The sequence below is a fragment of the Urtica dioica genome, chromosome 12 (assembly GCF_054948205.1).
Source record: "Urtica dioica subsp. dioica isolate 48M chromosome 12, U.dioica_male_clone48M_v1_H2, whole genome shotgun sequence".
NCBI lineage: Eukaryota > Viridiplantae > Streptophyta > Magnoliopsida > Rosales > Urticaceae > Urtica > Urtica dioica.
Window position 1 is genome coordinate 21,167,895 of NC_142767.1, and position 22,144 is coordinate 21,190,038.

At 38.2% G+C, this 22,144-nt stretch overlaps 5 protein-coding genes across 5 annotated transcripts; 1 reads left to right on the forward strand and 4 right to left on the reverse strand.

Moving 5' to 3' along the window:
• The first annotated feature begins 1,709 nt into the window (after nucleotides 1-1,709).
• PKP-BETA1 (plastidic pyruvate kinase beta subunit 1) lies at nucleotides 1,710-5,517 on the forward strand. Its single transcript, XM_089603133.1, has 12 exons — nucleotides 1,710-2,200; nucleotides 2,310-2,583; nucleotides 2,822-2,983; nucleotides 3,095-3,229; nucleotides 3,334-3,444; nucleotides 3,543-3,631; nucleotides 3,965-4,027; nucleotides 4,143-4,318; nucleotides 4,428-4,530; nucleotides 4,620-4,768; nucleotides 4,881-4,989; nucleotides 5,086-5,517. The coding sequence occupies exons 1-12, from the start codon at nucleotides 1,964-1,966 to the stop codon at nucleotides 5,191-5,193; spliced, it is 1,716 nt and encodes a 571-aa protein (XP_089459259.1). The 5' UTR covers nucleotides 1,710-1,963; the 3' UTR covers nucleotides 5,194-5,517.
• A 200-nt stretch (nucleotides 5,518-5,717) lies between these two features.
• On the reverse strand, nucleotides 5,718-7,448 carry LOC149380252 (acidic endochitinase-like). The gene is made up of 2 exons (XM_089602513.1): nucleotides 7,078-7,448; nucleotides 5,718-6,528 (listed from the first exon to the last, which is right to left on the reverse strand). The coding sequence occupies exons 1-2, from the start codon at nucleotides 7,372-7,374 to the stop codon at nucleotides 5,929-5,931; spliced, it is 897 nt and encodes a 298-aa protein (XP_089458639.1). The 5' UTR covers nucleotides 7,375-7,448; the 3' UTR covers nucleotides 5,718-5,928.
• Nucleotides 7,449-10,521: 3,073 nt separating this feature from the next.
• LOC149380253 (acidic endochitinase-like) lies at nucleotides 10,522-12,257 on the reverse strand. The gene is made up of 2 exons (XM_089602994.1): nucleotides 11,894-12,257; nucleotides 10,522-11,337 (listed from the first exon to the last, which is right to left on the reverse strand). The coding sequence occupies exons 1-2, from the start codon at nucleotides 12,188-12,190 to the stop codon at nucleotides 10,738-10,740; spliced, it is 897 nt and encodes a 298-aa protein (XP_089459120.1). The 5' UTR covers nucleotides 12,191-12,257; the 3' UTR covers nucleotides 10,522-10,737.
• Nucleotides 12,258-15,146: 2,889 nt separating this feature from the next.
• Nucleotides 15,147-17,023, reverse strand: LOC149380254 (acidic endochitinase-like). The gene is made up of 2 exons (XM_089603277.1): nucleotides 16,693-17,023; nucleotides 15,147-15,953 (listed from the first exon to the last, which is right to left on the reverse strand). The coding sequence occupies exons 1-2, from the start codon at nucleotides 16,987-16,989 to the stop codon at nucleotides 15,345-15,347; spliced, it is 906 nt and encodes a 301-aa protein (XP_089459403.1). The 5' UTR covers nucleotides 16,990-17,023; the 3' UTR covers nucleotides 15,147-15,344.
• A 3,204-nt stretch (nucleotides 17,024-20,227) lies between these two features.
• LOC149380255 (acidic endochitinase-like) lies at nucleotides 20,228-21,901 on the reverse strand. The gene is made up of 2 exons (XM_089603256.1): nucleotides 21,501-21,901; nucleotides 20,228-21,101 (listed from the first exon to the last, which is right to left on the reverse strand). The coding sequence occupies exons 1-2, from the start codon at nucleotides 21,795-21,797 to the stop codon at nucleotides 20,493-20,495; spliced, it is 906 nt and encodes a 301-aa protein (XP_089459382.1). The 5' UTR covers nucleotides 21,798-21,901; the 3' UTR covers nucleotides 20,228-20,492.
• Nucleotides 21,902-22,144: the final 243 nt, after the last annotated feature.

Here is a 22,144-nt window from a genome sequence, read left to right on the forward strand (position 1 = left end):
CTAAAAGGCTTTATTTCGAGGAAAGTATTACGTAGTTTTTCTTTCTCTCAGTCTCCGTTAATACGGTTTTATATACAGAAATTTTAGAAATAAAAAATTAGCAAAATATCTTATGATCAAAATATCTAAAATTGAGCTTTTAGTTTATTTTTTTTATAAAAATACTCATTTACACAGTTTTTGCTCTTATCTAAGTATCTAACCATCAACTATCTATTTTAACATTTTTTGTAAGATCTCCAATGATTTTCGACAATCTCTGATGATTTTTTTTTATGAATGTGTGCAAAAACTTAGTTTAAAATTATGTTCGGATCAACTATCTATTTTAACATTTTTTTTAAGATCCTCAATGATTTTCGACGATCTCTGATGATTTTTTTTATGAGCTTGAGCAAAAACTTAGTTTAAAATTATGTTCGGATTGAACTTGGATTTTGAGAGCGACCGGAACATAATATTGTTCACATATTAGACAACAGAAATTATAGCCAAATCAGAACGAAATACTTAATTTGTTCCAGCCTTGTTCATGTAATGCTAAAAAAATTAAACCCTCCTAGAGTCCAAACGAAAAAGAATTTCAGTTGTATTAGGTTCCAGATGCCAAGATTAGTAGGGATGGCAACGGGTACGGGTAAGACCGGGTACATCTATTCCGTTACCCGTACCCGCTATAATTTTTTACCCGTTACCCGGACCCGTTTACCCGGATTTTGAGACGGGCCGGGTAACGGGGATACCCGCCGGGTAAACGGGTTAAAAATGATGGACCCGTTACCCGTTTACCCGGTTTAAAAAAAGGGTAGCGGGTCGGGTAGACCCGCTTACCCGTTTATAAAATAAAAATCTATCAACAATATAAAGTTTAAAAATAATATATCATCTTTAGGTAAACATATGATTTATTATATTTTTAAAAACAATGTTTAAAATATATCATCTAATTATGTAAACATATGATTTATTATATTTTTAAATATTTAAAAGTTAACGGGTCGGGTCCCGGGTAACCGGGTACGGGATGGCTATTCCGTTACCCGTACCCGGACCCGTTAAAACCTTAACGGGTATTACCCGTTTACTAAAAAAGAACGGGTATTACCCGACCCGAATAAATCGGGTAACGGGCCGAAACGCGGGCAACGGGTCAAATTGCCATCCCTAAAAATTAGGGCTTTGACACAATGATCTTGGACTATGGTGGCCCAACAAGATCATGGCCCATAGATCAATCTCAATCGTTATCCCATTTTCTCTTCTTATTTATTTATTTATTTTTCCATTTTATTATTACGCGTATAAAGTTGTTCAAATTATTGTGAAAAAGGTGATATCTTTTTTTAAAAAAAAATTAACAAACAGTCAATTGTTTGGATTTAGTAAAATAATTAACGTTTCATAAATCTTAAATAAATAATTACTGCATTTTTATTTACATAAAATTATTTTTGAACTCATAATTCTCTTGAACAATGGCACATTCGTGGTGACTCGCTCGAGTCCCAACTACCATAAAATTATTTTTGAACTCATAATTCTTTTGAAATTTAAATTTTATTAGCCAGTCCACTTAACACCATTTTCATGTCTTACCTTTGATCATGGCCTGCGGAGCCCAAAACTATTAATGTTACAGTCATTTTCCATAAACCATTTATAGCAAATAAAATATATATATATATATACACAATGCCACGTCGGATTTGGTGTTTCTTTTTTTTTTGCAGAGCCAGAGTTGAGTGAGAGAGTCGATACAACCAAAGCTAGTTCTTCTTCTCTACTTGCTTCCCTCAAAATCTCCGCCCAAAATCATAGCTGCGATTTTTTCAACGCCCAAACAAAACGCTTTCTTTACATATAAAACCAACTAACCAACCGAACACTCTCTCTCTCTCTCTCTCTCTGACCTCCATTGTCGCTCTCTCTCTCTCTCGTCGAAGCTTCATCTCAGTCTCGAACAATGGCACAGGTCGTGGTGACTCGCTCGATCCAGAGCTCGTTCGCTTGCCCTACCTCCGGATCCGCAACCGACCGGGCCGAGAAGCTCAGACCTTCGAGCATCTCCGCCGCGAGAGCGCTCTTCACCGGCAGAAAGAAGGCCTCTTTCCGCGCCGCCGTTTCGAGGCCGTCTCAGATCACGGCCAAGAGATCCGCTCAGGCCGAGGTCCTTCCGGTTTCGCCGGAGGATGTCCCAGAGGTTCGAACCTAAAACCTCTCTTACCTCTCTGACTCTCTGTATCTTCATTTCTGTTTGGCTTCTGATGAAATCTGAACCGGGAAACTGTTCCGACGCGGCGGCGAATCAGGCGCTGAGGGAGTTCCAGCAAGTGGGAGACACGTCGGTGGGAATGTGGTCGAAGCCGACTGTTCGGAGGAAGACGAAGATCGTGTGCACTCTGGGACCGTCGACGAACACGAAGGAGATGCTTTGGAAGCTCGCCGAGTCGGGGATGAACGTGGCTCGGCTCAACATGTCTCACGGAGACCACGCTTCGCACCAGAAAGTCATCGATTTGGTCAAAGAGTACAACCAACACAACAAGGACAATGTCATCGCTATCATGCTTGACACCAAGGCAACTCCTTTAATCTCCCATTTTTTTAAACGCTTATTTTCTACTCAATTTTTGGCCTATTCGGATCCTGTACGTGATAAGTACTAGAAAACTTGGAAAGTGCTGATAATTATGAAAAGTATATTTTGTGCTAAAGGTTACGCCTTAATTGCTGAAATATTTGGTTAAGTTACGAAATAATGAACTATATTAGTGTGGGTTTGTTCACTAAAAGTTGGCTTGGTCTCTGGTTTTTTAGGGACCAGAGGTTAGGAGTGGAGATTTGCCACAGCCAATCAACTTAGAGCCCGGCCAAGAATTCACATTCACGATTCAGCGCGGAGTCGGTACGGCCGACTGTGTGAGTGTGAACTACGACGACTTTGTTAACGATGTCGCACCGGGCGATATGCTTCTCGTTGACGGTAATACCCTCATGAATTCAATCAATAGTATAGTATAAACAATGTATTTTCACTTTGTTCGGGTTTCAATTCAAACATTGTTTTTTTTTTCTTACCACTGATCGCTCTTAGGTGGAATGATGTCATTCTTGGTGAAGTCCAAAACCCACGACTCGGTGAAATGTGAGGTTGTTGACGGAGGAGAGCTTAAATCCAGGCGTCATTTGAATGTTAGAGGGAAAAGTGCAACTTTGCCTTCCATCACAGGTGGGAATTGAATAAAGATATTGATTCTCTTTGTATTTTAGACATGGTTTTGATTTGGTTAACGGGGATTTGTATCTTTGTATATATATACTCGCTTGATGCAGATAAGGACTGGGATGATATCAAATTCGGAGTTGACAACCAAGTTGACTTCTACGCTGTTTCCTTTGTCAAAGATGCTGAAGTGGTTCATGAATTGAAGAATTATCTGAAAAGTAATTACTCTCCCGATATCATATATACACACGTAAGCTTGGTTGCTAACCGTACAAGCAAGTCATAATGATTTTGTTCTTGACTGTTGATATCGCAGGTTGTGACGCAGATATACATGTCATTGTAAAAATAGAAAGCGCAGACTCTATCCCAAACCTCCATTCCATCATCACTGCGTCGGACGGGGTACTTGGCCTATTTCATCACTAAATGCCGTGACATGTTTTTTTTTAATAAGATCTTAGGGGTGGGGACAATTGTGGTAATTAAATGTTAGCTATGAGGTGGTTTTATAATTATTATTTAGTGATATCTTAATCTATAATTAAATAGAATTAGAACGGGTGAGGAGTGGATAATGTATGGGAAGGAGCATAGGTTAGAGGGATTAAGGAGAGTTACAGGTCTCTCAAGCACCCGATTTTCTTCTATTTTCATATTTCTTTTTTTTATTATAACTGAATATAAAAGATTCTTAACAGTTTTAATTTTTATTTTTAATTATTTCCTTCTGGTTAGGCAATGGTTGCAAGAGGTGATCTTGGTGCTGAGCTTCCCATCGAGGAGGTTCCCCTTCTGCAGGTAGTTTCGCACTTCATAGATTTAAATAATTTTTAACGTACAGCAATAGAACATCGCGTTTTTTAATCTCTCTCTTTTTTTTTTTTTTTTAATATTCTTTTGATATTGGATATAGGAAGAGATTATCAGGATATGCCGTAGCATGGGAAAGGCTGTGATTGTGGCAACAAACATGCTTGAGAGCATGATCGTTCACCCGACCCCAACCAGAGCTGAGGTGTCCGACATCGCTATTGCAGTTCGTGAAGGCGCCGATGCAGTCATGCTCTCTGGAGAGACTGCTCACGGAAAGTATGTTCTCCACACTTTTTTTCCGAGTAAAAATATCAAGTAAATACCAATGTTTTTTATTTTCTTCGTAAATTATTTATATACCTTTTTTTTTCTCTCCTCCGCTTAGGTTTCCACTGAAAGCAGCTAAGGTTATGCACACGGTGGCGTTGAGGACAGAAGCGACCATACCAGGTGGTACGATGCCCATTAATCTTGGTCTAGCCTTCAAGGTCTCTCCGTAATTTTAACCCCCTTTTTTTTACGCAGTTTACAATCCTTTAAAAAAAAAAATGAAATATAGCTCTTTTTTATTTTGTAGAACCACATGAGCGAGATGTTTGCGTACCACGCAACCATGATGTCCAACACTCTCAGCACATCAATTGTTGTCTTTACAAGAACCGGTTTCATGGCTATTTTGCTGAGCCATTACCGACCTACCGGCACCATCTTTGCCTTCACAAACGAGTCGGTTCTAATGCCCTCTTTTTTTCTTTTCTTTTTTCCTGAAATAAAACCCGTTCCTTGGCTATTAAAAGTTAGGCTGACAAGAGACTTGTACTTGTGATTTGGCGTGCAGTAAGAGAATACAGCAAAGGCTGGCTCTTTATCAGGGCGTGTGCCCGATCTACATGGAGTTCCTCGATGACGCTGAAGAGACCTTCGAGCAGGCCTTAAATTTACTTCAGGTTAAAAAAATATTCAACTCAGATAACACTTTAAATATTAGAGGTTCGGGATTTATCAAGATAATGGCGTATTGATATTGTTTCTTCTGTGTTTAGAATCAAGGAATGGTTAAGGAAGGAGAAGAGGTGGCTCTTGTTCAGAGTGGTAGACAACCGATCTGGCGGTTCCAATCAACGCACAACATTCAGGTCAGGAAAGTTTGACTTCCCCGATTAGTCAATGCACCGACCCAGTTGCTTGCCAGCATTAGAGAGTTCTGCGCTACACCCTTCGTCGGTTTTTTGTTTTTTCGGATGATCTTTTTTTTTGTTTCCTTTTTTCAGCAAATTTAAATATTTTACCTCTGGTTTTGACTGTTTTATTTTTTTTTTTATGCTTTTAGTCATCGTTGTTCTTTCGGCTCCATTCTTTTGCTAGTTAATTATGAACCAAGGACAAACAAACCTGAAACAAGCATTGTAGTTCATTTTTTTTTCATTCCCTGTAGTTTGTTGATCTCAATGAAAAAACTTCCTTCTTCTTTTTTTTTTGTTTGTTGTTGTTGTTGTTGTTGTTGTTGTGTAGCTGTGAGCATATAAACTTACTGGATACCAGTAATTCCTGAACCCTACTCTTAAACATTCTAGTTTGTGAGTCTTCGTTAGTCATGTGTTACCACTTTTAACCTTTAATATACTTTTCTTGAAGTTTAGAGGGGCATAAACAGAGATAGGAATGCTTGAAAAAGTCGAAAGTGAAGCCTGATCTGATATCATATAAACTCACTAACTAGTACATTTTTTTTTTGTGAATTACAGTCCGCACATATCACCTAAATAGGTCAAGTAAAAACTCATCATGGTAGCACAAGTGACATAACTTATTCAACGACAACATGTATATATATTTGTATATTTATTATTCCATGCAGCTCTATGTATATCAAGCAAATCCGAGACTCAGACACTGGGCTTAATGGCAGCACTGTATCCGGTGTCAAAGAACTTGTTCCAAATCATAACCCCGCCGTACTTGGCCGACTTCTTGACCTCCGGAAGCACCTGAGAAATAAGCACATCCTCCGGCATAAACCCTCTGTTCGGGGCCGCATCGCGCGCCACCAGAAGCCCCACGAACACCTGCTTGGCGGCGGTCCCGACCCACTGGTTCCACGCCCTGAGAAGCCCGTCGGTGGTCCCGGCGAAGTGGCAGTCGGGGTTGTTGTAGAACTGGACCCACACGAGGTCGAAGAGTCCGGTGTCGATGGCGGTGCTGAGGTGGGCGTCGGGGAACACGCACTGCGGGGCCGCGGCGAGGAGCGGCCTGGTGGGGCGGTCGGCGAGGGAGCGAGCCAGGGCGTCCCAGAACTGGCCGTTCCCGGACTCGATGTCGAAGTCGATGCCGTCGACAACCGCGTCCCCGAAGGGCCGCGCCGCCGACTGGCCTCCGAGGAAGTTGTTCCAAAGGTAGTCGGCGAATTGGCCGGCGTCGTCGGGTGAGGAGAGAGAGTAGCTCCCGGCCCCTCCCCCGAGGGATAGGAGGACCTTGATGTCTTGGCTCTGGTGTCAGTAAAAAAGTAACGTGTAAGACCATTTAAATATGGCTCTGTCGCATCAGCGGTCCGCGGATGATTATCATTTTTGTGTAAATATATATGATATTTAAATCGAGTTAAAAAAAATCTTCGAAAATCATGGTTTTCGATGTGTACCGTGGACCGAAATTAAAGTTATTTGATTTCGTTATCCAAAATCGGTGAAGTGCAAGCGAAATTTAAAATCTTAACACTAATAAATTTTCATCACCATACTCAATCACAACCGTTCATTTTATAAATAAAATGGATCCATTGGCCAATGAAATTTTTAAGGCTTTTGTTTTAATTTATTGACTGATAAGTTAATGATGATAATTTAGTTTTCCGCCTTTTAACTCTGATTAGTTTCTAATGAATTATTATATTTTATAAAAACACTTCATTTAGGTCCTCCTAGAATAGAATGATCTATTAGCTCCGCCTATAACAGCATACATGATAAGAATATGAACGTCTTAAAAACCGTTATGAAGTTTGGTACTTTATACGCGAATTAACCAGAAGTGCTGACCTGGCAGGCCTTGATTTGGGAGGCAAGGAAGGAGCAGCCAGTTCCGGAGGGGCCGGGGGTGCAGTGGCCGGCGAGGTTGAGGGACGGAGTTCGGTCGCTGCCAAAGGTGTTGAGGAACGCGATGTTCACAAACTTGTAGTTACCTGTGGCGCAAGTTTCTGTCAGAGTGCCTTCGGTACCGTCTTGGCCCCAGTAGACCGCGATTCCGGCTGATTGAGAGGGTTTGAATTGGGAGACAACGGCTAACAAAATGAGGATTGGTGTCATCAAGGAAAATGCTTGCTTTTGGATTGCCATGTTTGATAGGGAAAATAATCTTTATAAGAGTTTTTGTTCGAGAGTTGAGGATGATGAAGTAGAGCTAAGCATATCTGTATTTATAGCCTACAAATTTGCCGTGTGGTGTTAGAATTAAACAAAATAAAAATTGTTTTTGTGGACTTCCAACCAAGATATTGACATCGTTTGACATAGCTTTGTTTTAAAAAAAAAACGCTTTTAGATTCAGTTTTTGGAAAAAACTGTTTTTTTTAAAACTGACAGGTGTTTGGTAAGCTGTTTATAAAACAGTTGTTGTTGCTAACAAAAACTGATTTTGCGTTTGGTAAAATAAATATATTATAGTAAAAAGACTAAAATAGACATAAAATAAATATTTAACAGTGTTATGGATAATCACGTGAGGATATCAAAGTAATTTTATATCAAATACAAAAACGTTTTTTCTAAAAGCTAAGATTCGTAGCTTTTGTGATTCATGTACAATTTTTAAAATCGTTTTTGAAATTTTTTCTAAAAACTGTTTTACCAAACAGTAAGATTGCATTTTGGTTTTTGCTAACAGCAAAAACAGGCTTAAAAAAGCTGTGCCAAACACGCCCATTATAGATAAAAAGAGAGGCGCAATGATAAGAGATTTATTTTTATATTATTTATTTTAATTCCTATTTACTTTAGAACATTTTGGACATGTTTAAATCTTGCACACGGCAACTTTAAATCTTACTCGGTTGGACATTTTTTTTAATTTTTTTTTATGGAACTTTGGTCACAACTCAAACTATTAGTTTTTCTCCCTCTTTATTTTCCTTCTACAGCTGTTTTTGGTATTTAGTGAAAATAGTTTAGCGTCGATCAGGGTGTAATTACAAAGCTGTGATAAAAAGCTTGACTAGTACATTGTTCTGGCATTCTCGTCTGCTTAATATCAACTTAATATCAACACTTCTTTCATTCGTATAATCAATCCATATATGTTACTCAGCAATTTCTAAGAATATTCAACAAGTGAGAACTGTATGACCGTAAAGTCCAGGTCATGGGAGACTTAACACAGCAAGTCTTGGAAGTCTACGTAGAAATCTTCAACACACGTTCAATGTTGGTGCAGGCCAATTATATAATAAGGGCCAAAAAAGCCCAAGTGAAAGTAAAATGAAAAAAATTGACAAATTCTATCACTACCTCATTTAAAGATGATAATTTCTTAAATGTCTCGAATTTTATACCTCATTTGTTTTTATTTTCAAATAATTTTTCCAATATATTAAAAAAAAACTTTAAAGTTTTAATTACTAATAAAAATTTAAATAAAACTGTAAACAATATTAAAAAAAATCTAATAAAACTGTAAACATCAAAATAAAACTATAGAAATGAGGTATGTTCATAATAAAACGATGTGTTCTTATAATAAAACTGAAAAAAAAAAGTATTCTAAAAAAGCGTTTTTTAAATAAGGAAAGCTCGAGTAATTTCTAAAGAAAAAGTTATGCAAGAAAGGAGAGAAAGGAGCATATCAGCGACGTAAAAGAGGGGGCACAGAAAGAAAGGAAAAGAAGAAGAAAATTACACTTTTGAGCGACCAACCAGAGGTTCGATAAACAAATGGAGTTTTTTTGTCTCAACTTTGGAGAGGCGATTCTTGCATCGTACTCATCATTCTTAGTAGTGTTGTTCATTTTGATTTGGTCTTTGGATACCTGATTCAGACATTCCACCAATTAGCGTGATTGTTCATCTTTTGTACCATCTTTATTTAGAGGATGGTGTTGTTGAACATCTATATGAATAGATGACTTTGGTGAACTAATTATATAGTTAGCGAAAGATTTTTTAAGCAGATCTTCGGGTCTTGTGAGTTTAAGTTATTTAGGAGTTAAATTTCTTAAAAAATGTGTTTTTAGTTAAATAACCATTAATTCCTGTGTAGCTGTGAGCATATTAACTTACTGGATACCAGTAATTCCTGAACCCTACTCTTAAACACTCTAGTTTGTGATTCTTCATTAGTCATGTATTCCCACTTTTTGTTGGAATTAAGTAAATAAATAGTTTTATTTATTTACATGTGTATGGCTGATTTGTGGCAACAATTTGAGTGGGTTTCACTCTTCGGATTTGAATAATTCCAAGTGATACGGATTCCTCGTAACGAGGGGTATAAAATTGAATATTGGTTTGCCAAAATCGGACCTAGGATGAATGAGAAATTAATGCTCAAAGTAGGCTAAAGAAACACATTTATGTTGTGTTGTGGAAGTGGAATACCAAGAGTCCCACATTGGATGAGGATGTGTGTTGTGGTAGTGTTTAAATACGTGGATATCCAAGTGCAAGAGAGGAGAGTGTGTGTGGATTAACACTTAACCCCTCACGCGCACACACACGCGCGCCACTGGGCCGGGCTCGGGTTCGGGAATTGTCTCGGTCTCGGGCTTTCTTCTTTTTGCAAAGTTCACTTCCAAAAATGTTTTAATTCCATAGATAACTCTTTTGTTACGTTGGGAATTAAACCTTGGGTTAATGCCACCTTTACTCGTGGCGTTTATTGCCATGAAGGCTGAACGTTGAACGGTTGAGAAGTGCGTTAATGGCCGGTGGTAACAGCCTCATCATGAGCGTTAAATGCCTTTAAGGCTGGACGGTTTTGATGGTTCAAAAACCGGATCATTTGCTGAGCCTTGGCCTATATAAAGAGGCTTCAGCTCTCATTCAGAAAATCTGAATATCCTTCTCCCCACTGTTCCGAAAACTCTCTCCACTCCAGAAATTTTTCTTCTCCTTTTGTCTTGGTGATAGTTTCGCACATGTCCTAATTCGCCGAGAGTCAAGCCTATTGGTGCTAAGTTTGCCTCTGCAGTCGTTGTATCCTGGGAGGCTTTCGCTCACGTATTCCAGCATCCGTGTGAAGGCGATAAAAAGCTTCAAGGAAACCGTCCAACGGGCCTCGACAGTTTCTTTTCATCTTCTTCAATTCGTTTTTTCCGGTTCTAAGGTTTAGCCGGTTTTTAGTTGTAATTTGTTATTCCCGTTTAATTTTTCCTCCATGCAAATTGTCTTGTTTTTCCGTCAATATTAATGTAATATTGCTGACACTGTTAACCTTTAATTTACTTTTCTTGAAGTTTAGGGGGCATAAACAGAGGTAGGAATGCTTGAAAAAGTCGAAAGTGAAGCCTGATCTGATATCATATAAACTCACTAACTAGTACATTTTTTTTTTTTTGTGTATTACAGTCCGCACATATCACCTAAATAGGTCAAGTAAAAACTCATCATGGTAACACAAGTGACATAACTTATTCAACGACAACATGTATATATATATATATTTATTATTCCATGCAGAGCTATATGTATATCAAGCAAATCTGAGACTCAGACACTGGGCTTAATGGCAGCACTGTATCCGGTATCAAAGAACTTGTTCCAAATCATAACCCCGCCGTACTTGGCGGAGTTCTTGACCTGTGGAAGCACCTGAGAAGCAAGCACATCGGCCGGCATAAACCCTCCGCTCGGGGCCGCCTCCGGCGCAGCCGGAAGCCCCACAAACACCTGCTTGGCGGCGGTGCCGACCCACTGGTTCCACGCCCCGAGAAGCCCGTCGGTGGACCCGGCGAAGTGGCAGCCGGGGTTGTTGTAGAACTGGACCCACACGAGGTCGAAGAGGCCGGTGTCGATGGCGGCGCTGAGGTGGGCGTCGGGGAACACGCACTGCGGGGCCGCGGCGAGGAGCGGCCTCGTGGGGCGGCCGGCGAGGGAGCGAGCCAGGGCGTCCCAGAACTGGCCGTTCCCGGACTCGATGTCGAAGTCGATGCCGTCGAGGACCGCGTCCCCGAAGGGCCGCGCCGCCGACTGGCCTCCGAGGAAGTTGTTCCAAAGGTAGTCGGCGAATTGGCCGGCGTCGTCGGGTGAGGAGAGAGAGTAGCTCCCGGCCCCTCCACCGAGGGATAGGAGGACCTTGATGCCTTGGCCCTAGTGTCAGTAAAAAAGTAACGTGTAAGACCATTTAAATATGGCTCTGTCGCATCAGCGGTCCGCGGATGATTATCATTTTTGTTAAATTATATATGATATTTGAATCGAGTTCGAAAAAAATCTTTGAAAATCATGGTTTTCGATGTTTACCGTCGACCGAAGTTCGGTTATTTGATTTCGTTATCGAAAATCGGTGAAGTGCAAGCGAAATTTAAAATCAATACTAATAAATTTTCATCACCGTTCTCAATCACAGCCCTTCGTTTCGTAAATAAAATGGAAGCATTGGCCGATGAAATTTTTAAAGCTTTTGTTTTAATTTATTGATGATAAGTTAATGATGATAATTTAGTTTTGATTTTTTTTTTTTAATTATTGTTTACAAATTTCCGTTTCTAATGAATTATTATATTTTCTAAAAACACTTCATTTAGGTCCTCCTAAAATGATCTATTAGCTCTGCCTATAACAGCATACATGATAAGAATATGAACGTCTTAAAAACCGTTATGAAGTTTGGTACTTTATACGCGAATTAACCAGAAGTGCTGACCTGGCAGGCCTTGATTTGGGAGGCAAGGAAGGAGCAGCCAGTTCCGGAGGGGCCGGGGTCGCAGTGGCCGGCGAGGTTGAGGGACGGAGTTTGGCCGCTGCCAAAGTTGTTGAGGAACGCGATGTTCACAAATTGGTAGTTACTTGTGGCGCAAGTTTCTGTCAGAGTGCCTTCGTTACCGTTTTGGCCCCAGTAGATCGCGATTCCGGCGGATTGGGAGGGTTTGAATTGGGAGACAACGGCTAACAAAATGAGAATTGGTGTCATCATCGAAAATGCTTGTTTTTGGATTGCCATGTTTGATAGTGAAAATAATCTTTATAAGAGTTTTGTTTGAGAGTTGAGGATGATGAAATAGAGCTAAGCATATCTGTATTTATAGCCTACAAATTTGCCGTGTGGTGTTAGAATTAAACAAAATAAAAAATAGAAATTGTTTTTTTTTTTTAAGTTTTGAACATTCTTCGTTGAAAAATTATTTTGTGGACTTCCAACCAAGATATTATAGATAAAAGAAAGGCGCAATGATCATTGATTTTTTTTATTATTATACTATTTATATGAATTCCTATTTACTTTAGAACATTTTGGACGTTTAAATCTTACACACGGCAACTTGAAGTTTGTTTTTCTACGACAGTTATTGTTTTCGCCCTCTCTTTTTTTTTTTTTTGCACTTTTTTACTAATTTATTTTATTTTATTTTTGTTCTTTTACTCTATACATTACAAATCAACCCCCTCGAATTTTTTTTGTATATTAGCCCCCCCTAGTTTCGATTTCTAGCTTCGTAACTTTGGTCACAACTTTTATTTTTTTATTTATTTATTTTTTTATGGAACTTTGATCACAACTCAAAATATTAGTTTTTTCTCCCTCTTTATTTTCCTTCTACAGCTGTTTTTGGTATATAGTGAAAATAGTTTAGCGTCAATCAGGGTGTAATTACAAAGCTGTGTTAAAAAGCTTGACTAGTACATTGTTCTGGCATTCTCGTCTGCTTAATATCAACTTAATATCAACACGTCTTTCATTCGTATTATCAATCCATAAATGTTACTCAGCAATTTCTAAGAATATTCAACAAGTGAGATCGGTATACCGAATTGGACACCTAGTACTCTTAAATTGTTCAAAGAATTCAATAGCTATGACCATAAAGTCCAGGTCATGGGAGACTTAGCAAGTCTTGGAAGTCTACGTAGAAACCTTCAACACACGTTCAATGTCGGTGCAGGCCAATTATATAATAAGGGCCAAAAAAAGCCCAAGTGAAAGTAAAATGAAAAAATGACAAATTCTATCACTACCTCATTTAAAGATGATAATTCCTTAAATGTCTCAAATTTTATACCTCATTTGTTTTTATTTTCGAATAATTTTTCCAATATATTAAAAAAAACTTTAAAGTTTAAATTATTAATAAAATTTAAATAAAACTGTAAAAAATATATTAAAAAAAAGTCTAATTAAACTGTAAACATCAAAATAAAACTATAGAAATGAGGTATGTTCATAATAAAACGATGTGTTCTTATAATAAAAATGAAAAAAAAAGTATTCTAAAAAAACGTTTTTGAAATAAGGATAGCTCGAGTAATTTCTAAAGAAAAAAGTTATGCAAGAAAGGAGAGAAAGGAGCAAATCAACAACGTAAAAGAGGGGACAGAGAAAGAAAGGAAAAGAAGAAGAAAATTACACTTTTGAGCGACCAACCAGAGGTTCGATAAACAAATGGAGTTTTTTTTGTCTCAACTTTGGAGAGGCGATTCTTGCATCGTACTCATCATTCTTAGTAGTGTTGTTCTTTTTTATTTGGTCTTTGGATACCTGATTTAGATATTCCACCAATTAGTGTGATTGTTCATCTTTTGTATGGTGTTGTTGAACATCTATATAAGAGATGACTTTGGTGAACTAATTATATAGTTAGCAAAAGATTTCTTAAGCGATCTTCGGGTCCTGTGAGTTTAAGTTGTTTAGGAGTTAAATTTCTTAAAAGATGTGGTTTAGTTAAATAGTCAATTAAATTAAATGAATACGAATAACAATTGTCTAAAACTAGTGAATTAACAGTTTTTTTTATCATATCAAAACAATATCTTACACGCGTAAACTCCTTAAATGCACTTTTATAATGTCAAAAAAATTGGCAACATAAATTTGACTATCTTTGTTATTTTTGATAATCAATTAGTTTTAAGTATTATTTTTCATCCTATATTCACCTTCTAGATATAATAAATTCATTATCCATATTTGATAGGTATAGCTCTTGTAGTTTTCATGTATCTAGTCATACTCTCATGTGTTAAGTAAACGTATAAAACTGTAAATAAGTGATGAAAAATTCATAACAAACTATAGTAAAAAATTCTCTCATTCGGTACTATCTTTTTTTTTTTTTTTTCTTCTCTAACTTCTAGAGTCGTTGTTAACTTGGCTTCGTGGCTTTGGCTGTATTTTATTTCTGTTTGTGCTTTTAGTCATTATTTTTTTTTTTTAAACATGAATAATACCACACAAATTTTATTAATAAACCATCACTTGTAGTGGAGAAAAACCGTAGTTACAATGGATCATGACGAAAGAAGGAATTGAAATGAAGAAAATAAAGAAAAAAAATATGAGCTAGCTATAGATTACACAAATAATTTTTTTATGATATCTATAACCTTTGTTATGTTTTACAATTAAAGATTTTACATTAAAAAGTAAACTAGAAGGATCAATAAAAAAAAGATCGTGACAAGAAAAAATTTAAAAGTCATTGATTGTTTCGGCTCCATTTTTTTGCTAGTTTATTTATGATCAATGCATGTCTTTAAGTTTAAATTAATTTTTTTAATTTAAAAAATAAAACACTTCAAGAAACATTGCAGTGCAGGTGATACCTATACTAGTCGGTAATCTCACGTCACCTCCAAAGTAAAAGTCGTGAGTTCAATCTCACTAACACGGAAGCTGTCTTAACAAAACAAAAAAACATTGTAGTGCGTTTTTAGCATTCGCTGTTGATTTCAATAATATATGTATATATATATATATATAATGTCTATATATCTTTATTGTACCTGTTGGCAAATTATCTTATTAAATAACCGCAATTCATGCTACCCAGTCTTGTAGTTGTAACTTGTATTGTATGTACCTACACTTAACCTTTTTAACTTGCTTATATATCTCTCTCTCAACCATTTCTCAGTGTTTGTATATATATCTCGTCATTGGGCACAAACACTTAAAAACATCGTAAAAGTAAGATCATGCTTCAATGTAAAATAAACTCACTCACTGACAGATTTTTTTTTTGGAGTTACACTCCAAACATGCCACATCAAACAGGTCAACAAAAACCCATATTTAGCGACTTATTCCGCAGCAACATATATATTATATATATATTAATTATTCCATGCACGTGCAGCTATATATATATATATAGGATATCTCAGACACTGGCCTTAATGGCATTACTGTAGCCCTTATCAAAGAGCTTGCTCCAAAGCATAACCCCGCCGTACTTGGAGGACTTCTTGATCTCCGGAAGCACCCGAGAAATAAGGACATCGGTCGGCATAAAACCTCCGCTCGGAGCCGCCCTGGGCGCCGCCGCAAGGCCGATAAACACCTGCTTGGCGACGGTGCCGACCCAGTTGTTCCACGCCCTCAGAAGCGCGTCGATGGTGGCGGGCCCGGCGTAGTGGCAGGCGCGGTTGTTGTAGAACTGGACCCACACGAGGTCGAAGAGCCCGGTGCCGATGGCGGCGCCGAGTGCGGCGTCGGGGAACACGCACTGCGGCGCGGCTGCCAGGAGCGGCGGCCTCGCGGGGCGGGCCTTGAGGGACCGCGCCAGGTCGTCCCAGAAGCGGCCCGTCCCGGACTCGATGTCGAAGTCGATGCCGTCGAGGACCGCGTCCCCGAAGGGCCGCGCCGCCGACTGGCCTCCGAGGAAGTTGTTCCACAGATAGTCTCCGACTCGGCCGGCGTCGGCCGCCGAGGAGAGAGAGTAGCTCCCGACCCCTCCCCCGAGGGATAGGAGGACCTTGATGCCAAGCCCCTAATTTCACAAAAAAAAAAAAGTTCAGTTATTTGGTTTAATTAATTTTGATATTTGGATTGTATTTTGTATATGATATGATATAATTGTTACGCGGTTTAATATTTGAGTACATATAATGTTTAATTAGAGTTTAGAAAAAACATAGCCAAAGTTAAGTTATTTGGTTTCGTTATCGAAAAAGGGTGAAATGCCAGTGAATTACGAAATTATATGGCGATTTTTTTTTTTTTTCAAGTAGTTTCTGTTGAAAACCGAACGTAATAAATTTTCTATCACCTTATTTGACAACCGTAAGTTCTTTTTTTTTTTTTTTAATAAATAAAACGGAAGCATATGCCGACAAAATTTCAAAGCTTGGATCAATTCAATCTCGTTTAATTCTGATAATCTTTTTAGAAATTACCGCTTCTATTCATTGACAGGTTTCTAATGAAATATTTCTTAATTTTTTATTTTTTTTTTTTTTTAAAAAAACAATGAGCACTTAGCTCTGCCTTTAACTGCAAAACTCAGATTTAAAAAAAAAAAAAAAAAAAAAAAAAGAAACCACAAACGTACGTGTGAAAAAGCATATCCATTACACATATAATAAGAGCGAAGCTCGTCCAACTTTTTTTTGTCTGACAGCGACACGTGTCAACTTTTAGATTTTTTTTTCCACCTTTCTCTCTTTTCATGGTTTTTTTTCCCTTCTTTTTGTCTAAAACTAGTATATTAAGAAAGTAGAAGTGCTGACCTGGCAGGCCTTGATGTGGGCGGCAAGGGAGGAGCAGCCGGTTCCGGAGGGGCCGGGGTTGCAGTGGCCGGCGAGGTTGAGGGACGGAGTTCGGCCGCTGCCAAAGGTGTTGAGGAACGCGATGTTCACAAACTTGTAGTTACCTGTGGCGCAAGTTTCTCTCAGAGTGCCTTCGTTGACGCTTTGGCCCCAGTAGATGGCGATTCCCGCGGATTGAGAGGGTTTGAGTTGGGAAATAACGGCTAACAAAATGAGGACAGGTGTCATCACTGAAAATGCTTGCTTTTGGATACCCATGTTTGATAGTTGAAATAGTATCTCTCTAAAGTTGAGGATGTGATGAAGAAGAGCTAAGCATGTGTGTATTTATAGCCTACAAGTCTGGCTTGGGAGGAATAAGAAGACGTGTAGTGTTTTTTTTTTTTTTTTTTTTTTTTTTTTTACTTTTTGAACATTGTTTGTTGAAAAATAATTTTGCGGACTTCATAGAAAGCAATGATTTATGAACATGCTCGCTATAAAGCCTCGCTTCTCCGCAAAAAATGTGTTACACCGCGCGGATTTATGACACTTCCTGCACCGTGGATGCCGACCCGACCTAGTTCAAAAGTTGTATAAAAATCACTGTATAATTCAATTAAGTATATTTATTTAGGGTTCATTAAGTATATTTACATAGTTTCATATTGTTATATAGTCAACGTTTCGTAGGTAAATAGTTAACGTTGACTATATAGCAATCTCAAACGTTTTAATTGACTAATTACCTAATTTTGTGTTTTATTTATTAAATTTATAACTACCTAAGCCATTTGAACTAAGAGATTTGCTATATAGCTAAAATTTTGTAAAATTTAAGTAAATAGTCATAACAGCGACGTGACATCATTCTAGATAGTTTCTAATTTTCAGATTTATCTTTTTATTTCGCGTTAATTTTTGTAAATTGTATAAAGTATTTATATTAATTTGGACTTGTAAATAATATTTTCTGGTCATTTATCAAAAATTTACAAAAATTTGATTAAATGGGAGAATTTAATATTTTGTATGGCTATATATGCCATAGACCCTTTAATTATTAACATTTTGACAAATCTTAACGCATGGTAACTTATTTCTATTTTTTTTTTCAATGATGAATTTTTGTTAAACTCGAACCCGACTTTAACACCTCGTGTAGATAGAACCCTCTTGTTACGACATGAAAGTTTGGTTCTTTCTCTTTCTTTTTTCTTTTTTTACGGCTGTTTTTGGTACGTAGTCGAAATAGTATCTCGACAACCAAAGGTAAAGACAAGCTTCGTTCGATTACGAGCTTGACTTGTGCTTTTTTTTTTTTTTTTTTTTGGCATTCTTGTCTGCTAAGAATCAACATTTGTCTATCATTCTTCGAATCGATCAAAAAATATCACTCAGCAATTTATGAGAGTAGTCAACTGGCGAGAAGAGCAATATATATACCGAATTTGGACACCCACATAACTAGTACTCTTAAATTATTCAAAGAATCCAAGAAATATCAACGACATGTCCAGATCATGGAAGACTTAAAAAACAAGTCTTGGACGAGTTAACACGCTCAAAGACTCTGTACATCTCAGCCTCTGTGCTTTGACTTAGACTTTTGAGGCAGAAAGAAAAAAAAAATCACCAATAATCACCGCATGAGCAACCACCGTCCCTGAAATGGTGGAACCGGTGAGTATCTCTGACGACAATCTCTCACCGGACAATCTTCACCTCGCCGCGATGATTTTCACCGCGTCCTGATGTAATCCAGGGGCAGAACGCGCTAAAGTACCGCGTTTCATCGCACCGCGATGCCCAAAAATACTGTTTTCGTCAATTTCTCGATTTTAAAGTATTTTGACCCTAAGATATCATTTAAAAGTTCAAATACCTCCGAAAATCACCCAAAATCCTATATATACCAATTTAGGTTCTCAAAAACACATCTTTTGTTTTTCTTTTATTTTTGTTAGAGTGTTTGGTTACTATATCATTCTTTTATATATACTATAGCATTCTTTTCTTTTTATATATAATATAGCATTTTTCGTTGGAGTCGACAATTCCGGCTGTGCACTTGAACTCCATTAATAGTTTTTTTTTTCCTTCTTTCCTTCTCTTTACTTTTATTTTGCAAACTCTGAATTATTGTGCATCTCTAGTTTTTATACAGTATGAATTCTATTTTGCTCTCCATATTCATTCCCTTGCTTTCTATAATTCTTCTATGTTTATCTATGATCATGAATTCCATTAGAGGTCAGGTCTTTAGTAGGGTTGCGATGTAGTCGGAAGTATTAATGGTTAAGGGGTTTCACTAGGGTTAGATTATGCTTTAATTGCATTAATATTATGTTTGCTGGACTAAAATTGATCTTAATGCTTTCTTTTACTTGATCACCAATTAGAATTGCATGCTAGGAGTATTAGCTACTCGAGAGAGAGTAAAGACTCGTGCTTTTATTTTAGTCTTCATAATTGATCATAGATTAGTAGAAAACCCAACATGTAATCGTTAGAATTCTTGGGTTTATTGCATGTGATTGTTTTAATAGGATTAGAAGCCGAGATGATAACAATATTCTGTCAATTACATAGGTTTGCTAGAATACTTGAGAGAGGCCAGTGAATAATTTTGATAGAGTGAGATTATCATCCATAGGAGTAGATTTTGTTGTTCAAACCCGAAAACTCGACCTAATTAGTCCCGGTGAAATCGTGACTCGTACTTTCCCTTTATCGAAAAAATCGTTTTAAATTCATTGCTCTTTGTTTTGTTTGTTTTAATTAATTTTTCATTAGTTGTTTAAATCCATTTCTCATTCACATTAAAATCAATCGCGTCAAGTTAAAGAAGTCGCTAAAATAACTAGACCTCGTAAGATCGATACTCGTATTTCGTGTACACTATAACATTTGGGGCAATACGTATGCTTGCGTGTGTGATTTATTTGTAACAATTTGTAGGTTTTGTAAATTTTTGTTAATGTTGTTTGATTATTCTCCAATCAAACAACATTTGCTAGAGTGCCGTATGTTTCTGTAATATATTCACCAAGATTCACAATAATGCATATATATCACCTTCCAATTTTTTTCAAATCTCATGAATGATGGTGGTAGTAAAAACAAAAAAGTAAATCCCTATGTAGTAGAGTATGACAAAGTAAAATACTGTACATTTTCTATGCCTGATCTCGTATGTGGAAGGTGTGCCAACGTATATTAATATTTTTTTTTCTCTTCTAATGCTCGTTTTCCCTGGTTTGGACGGTTTTTCGGTTTTTAGCATTCTCTGTGGTCTGTTGATTTCAATCATTTCATTTTTTTTATTGTACCTGTGGACAAATTATCGTATTGGATAACGGCAATTCATGAACCAAATATGTTACCCAGTCTTGTAGCTGTATGTACCTTTAACGTACTTATATATCTCTCTCTCAACCATTTTTCAGTGTTTGTATATACATCGTCATTGGGCACAATTACAAACACTTAAAAACATCGTAAAAGTAAGATCATGCTTCAATGTAAAATAAACTCACTCACTAATAGATTTTTTTTTTTTTTTTTGGAATTACACTCCAAAACATGTCACATCAAACAGGTAAACTAAAACCCATATTTAACGACTTATTCCACAGCATCATTTATATTAATTATTCCATGCACGTGCAGCTATATGTATATATATATTAATTATTCCATGCACGTGCAGCTATATGTATATATATTAATTATTCCATGCAGGTGCAGCTATATATATAGATATATGTAATGTGGATATCTCAGACACTGGCCTTAATGGCATTACTGTAGCCCTTATCAAAGAGCTTGCTCCAAAGCATAACCCCGCCGTACTTGGAGGACTTCTTGATCTCCGGAAGCACCACAGAAACAAGCACGTTGGGCGGCATAAACCCTCCGCTCGGAGCCGCCCTGGGCGCCGCCGGAAGGCCAATAAACACCTGCTTGGCGGCGGTGCCGACCCACTTCTCCCACGCCCTCAGAAGCGCGTCGGTGGTGGCGGGCCCGGCGTAGTGGCAGGCGCGGTTGTTGTAGAACTGGACCCACACGAAGTCGAAGAGTCCGGTGCCGATGGCGGCGCCGAGTTTGGCGTCGGGGAACACGCACTGCGGCGCGGCTGCCAGGAGCGGCGGCCTCGCGGGGCGGGCCTTGAGGGACCGCGCCAGGGCGCCCCAGAAGCGGTCGGTCCCGGACTCGATGTCGAAGTCGATGCCGTCGAGGACCGCGTCCCCGAAGGGCCGCGCCGCCGACCGGCCTCCGAGGAAGTTGTTCCAAAGGTAGTCTCCGACTCGGCCGGCGTCGGCCGCCGAGGAGAGAGAGTAGCTCCCGATCCCTCCCCCGAGGGATAGGAGGACCTTGATGCCTCGCGCCTGATTTCACACAACAAAAAAAAAAATATATGATATGATACATAATTGGTACGCGGTTTGATTGTAAAATTGGAGTCGCGGCGGCGCGGTAATGATTAACGGTATTTTAGTATTTGAGTACATATAATGTTTAATTAGAGTTTAGAAAAACGTAAAATAAAATAAATAAAAAGTCATGGTTTTTACGATGTACGGATGACCAAAGTGAAGTTATTTGGTTTTAGTTATCGAAAGGGTGAAATCATAGATTTTTTTTTACCTTTCTTTTTTCTTTTTTCCTGCTTTTTTTACTTTTCTAAAATCTCTCTCTCTCTCTCTCTCTCTCTCTCTCTCTCTCTCTCATGCCACGAGCAATGCGCGTTGCTGAAACTAGTATCATAAGAAACAAAAAGTGCTGACCTGGCAGCCCTTGATGTGGGCGGCAAGGAAGGAGCAGCCAGTTCCGGAGGGGCCAGGGTTGCAGTGGCCGGCGAGGTTGAGGGACGGAGTTCGGCCGCTGCCAAAGGTGTTGAGGAACGCGATGTTCACAAACTTGTAGTTACCTGTGGCGCAAGTTTCTCTCAGAGTGCCTTCGTTGCCGCTTTGGCCCCAGTAGATGGCGATTCCCGCGGATTGAGAGGGTTTGAGTTGGGAAATAACGGCTAACAAAATGAGGACAGGTGTCATCACTGAAAATGCTTGTTTTTGGATAGCCATGTTTGATAGTTGAAACAATATCTCTCTAAAGTTGAGGATGATGAAGAAGAGCTAAGCATGTGTGTATTTATAGCCTACAAGTTTGGCTTGGGAATAAGAAGCCATGTTCATGTAGTGTTTTTTTTTTTTTTTTTTTTTGTGTTTTTACTTTTTGAACATTGTTTGTTGAAAAATAATTTTGCGGACTTCATAGAAAGCAATTATTCAAATTTTGCATGTGCCGTAGATACCGCACCTAGCTAATCGGTAGTGGATTTATGGCACTTTCTAGTTTCTGCATTGTGGATGCCAACCCGACCTAGTTCAAAAGTTGTATAAAAACCAATGTAAAACTCAATTTACCAAAA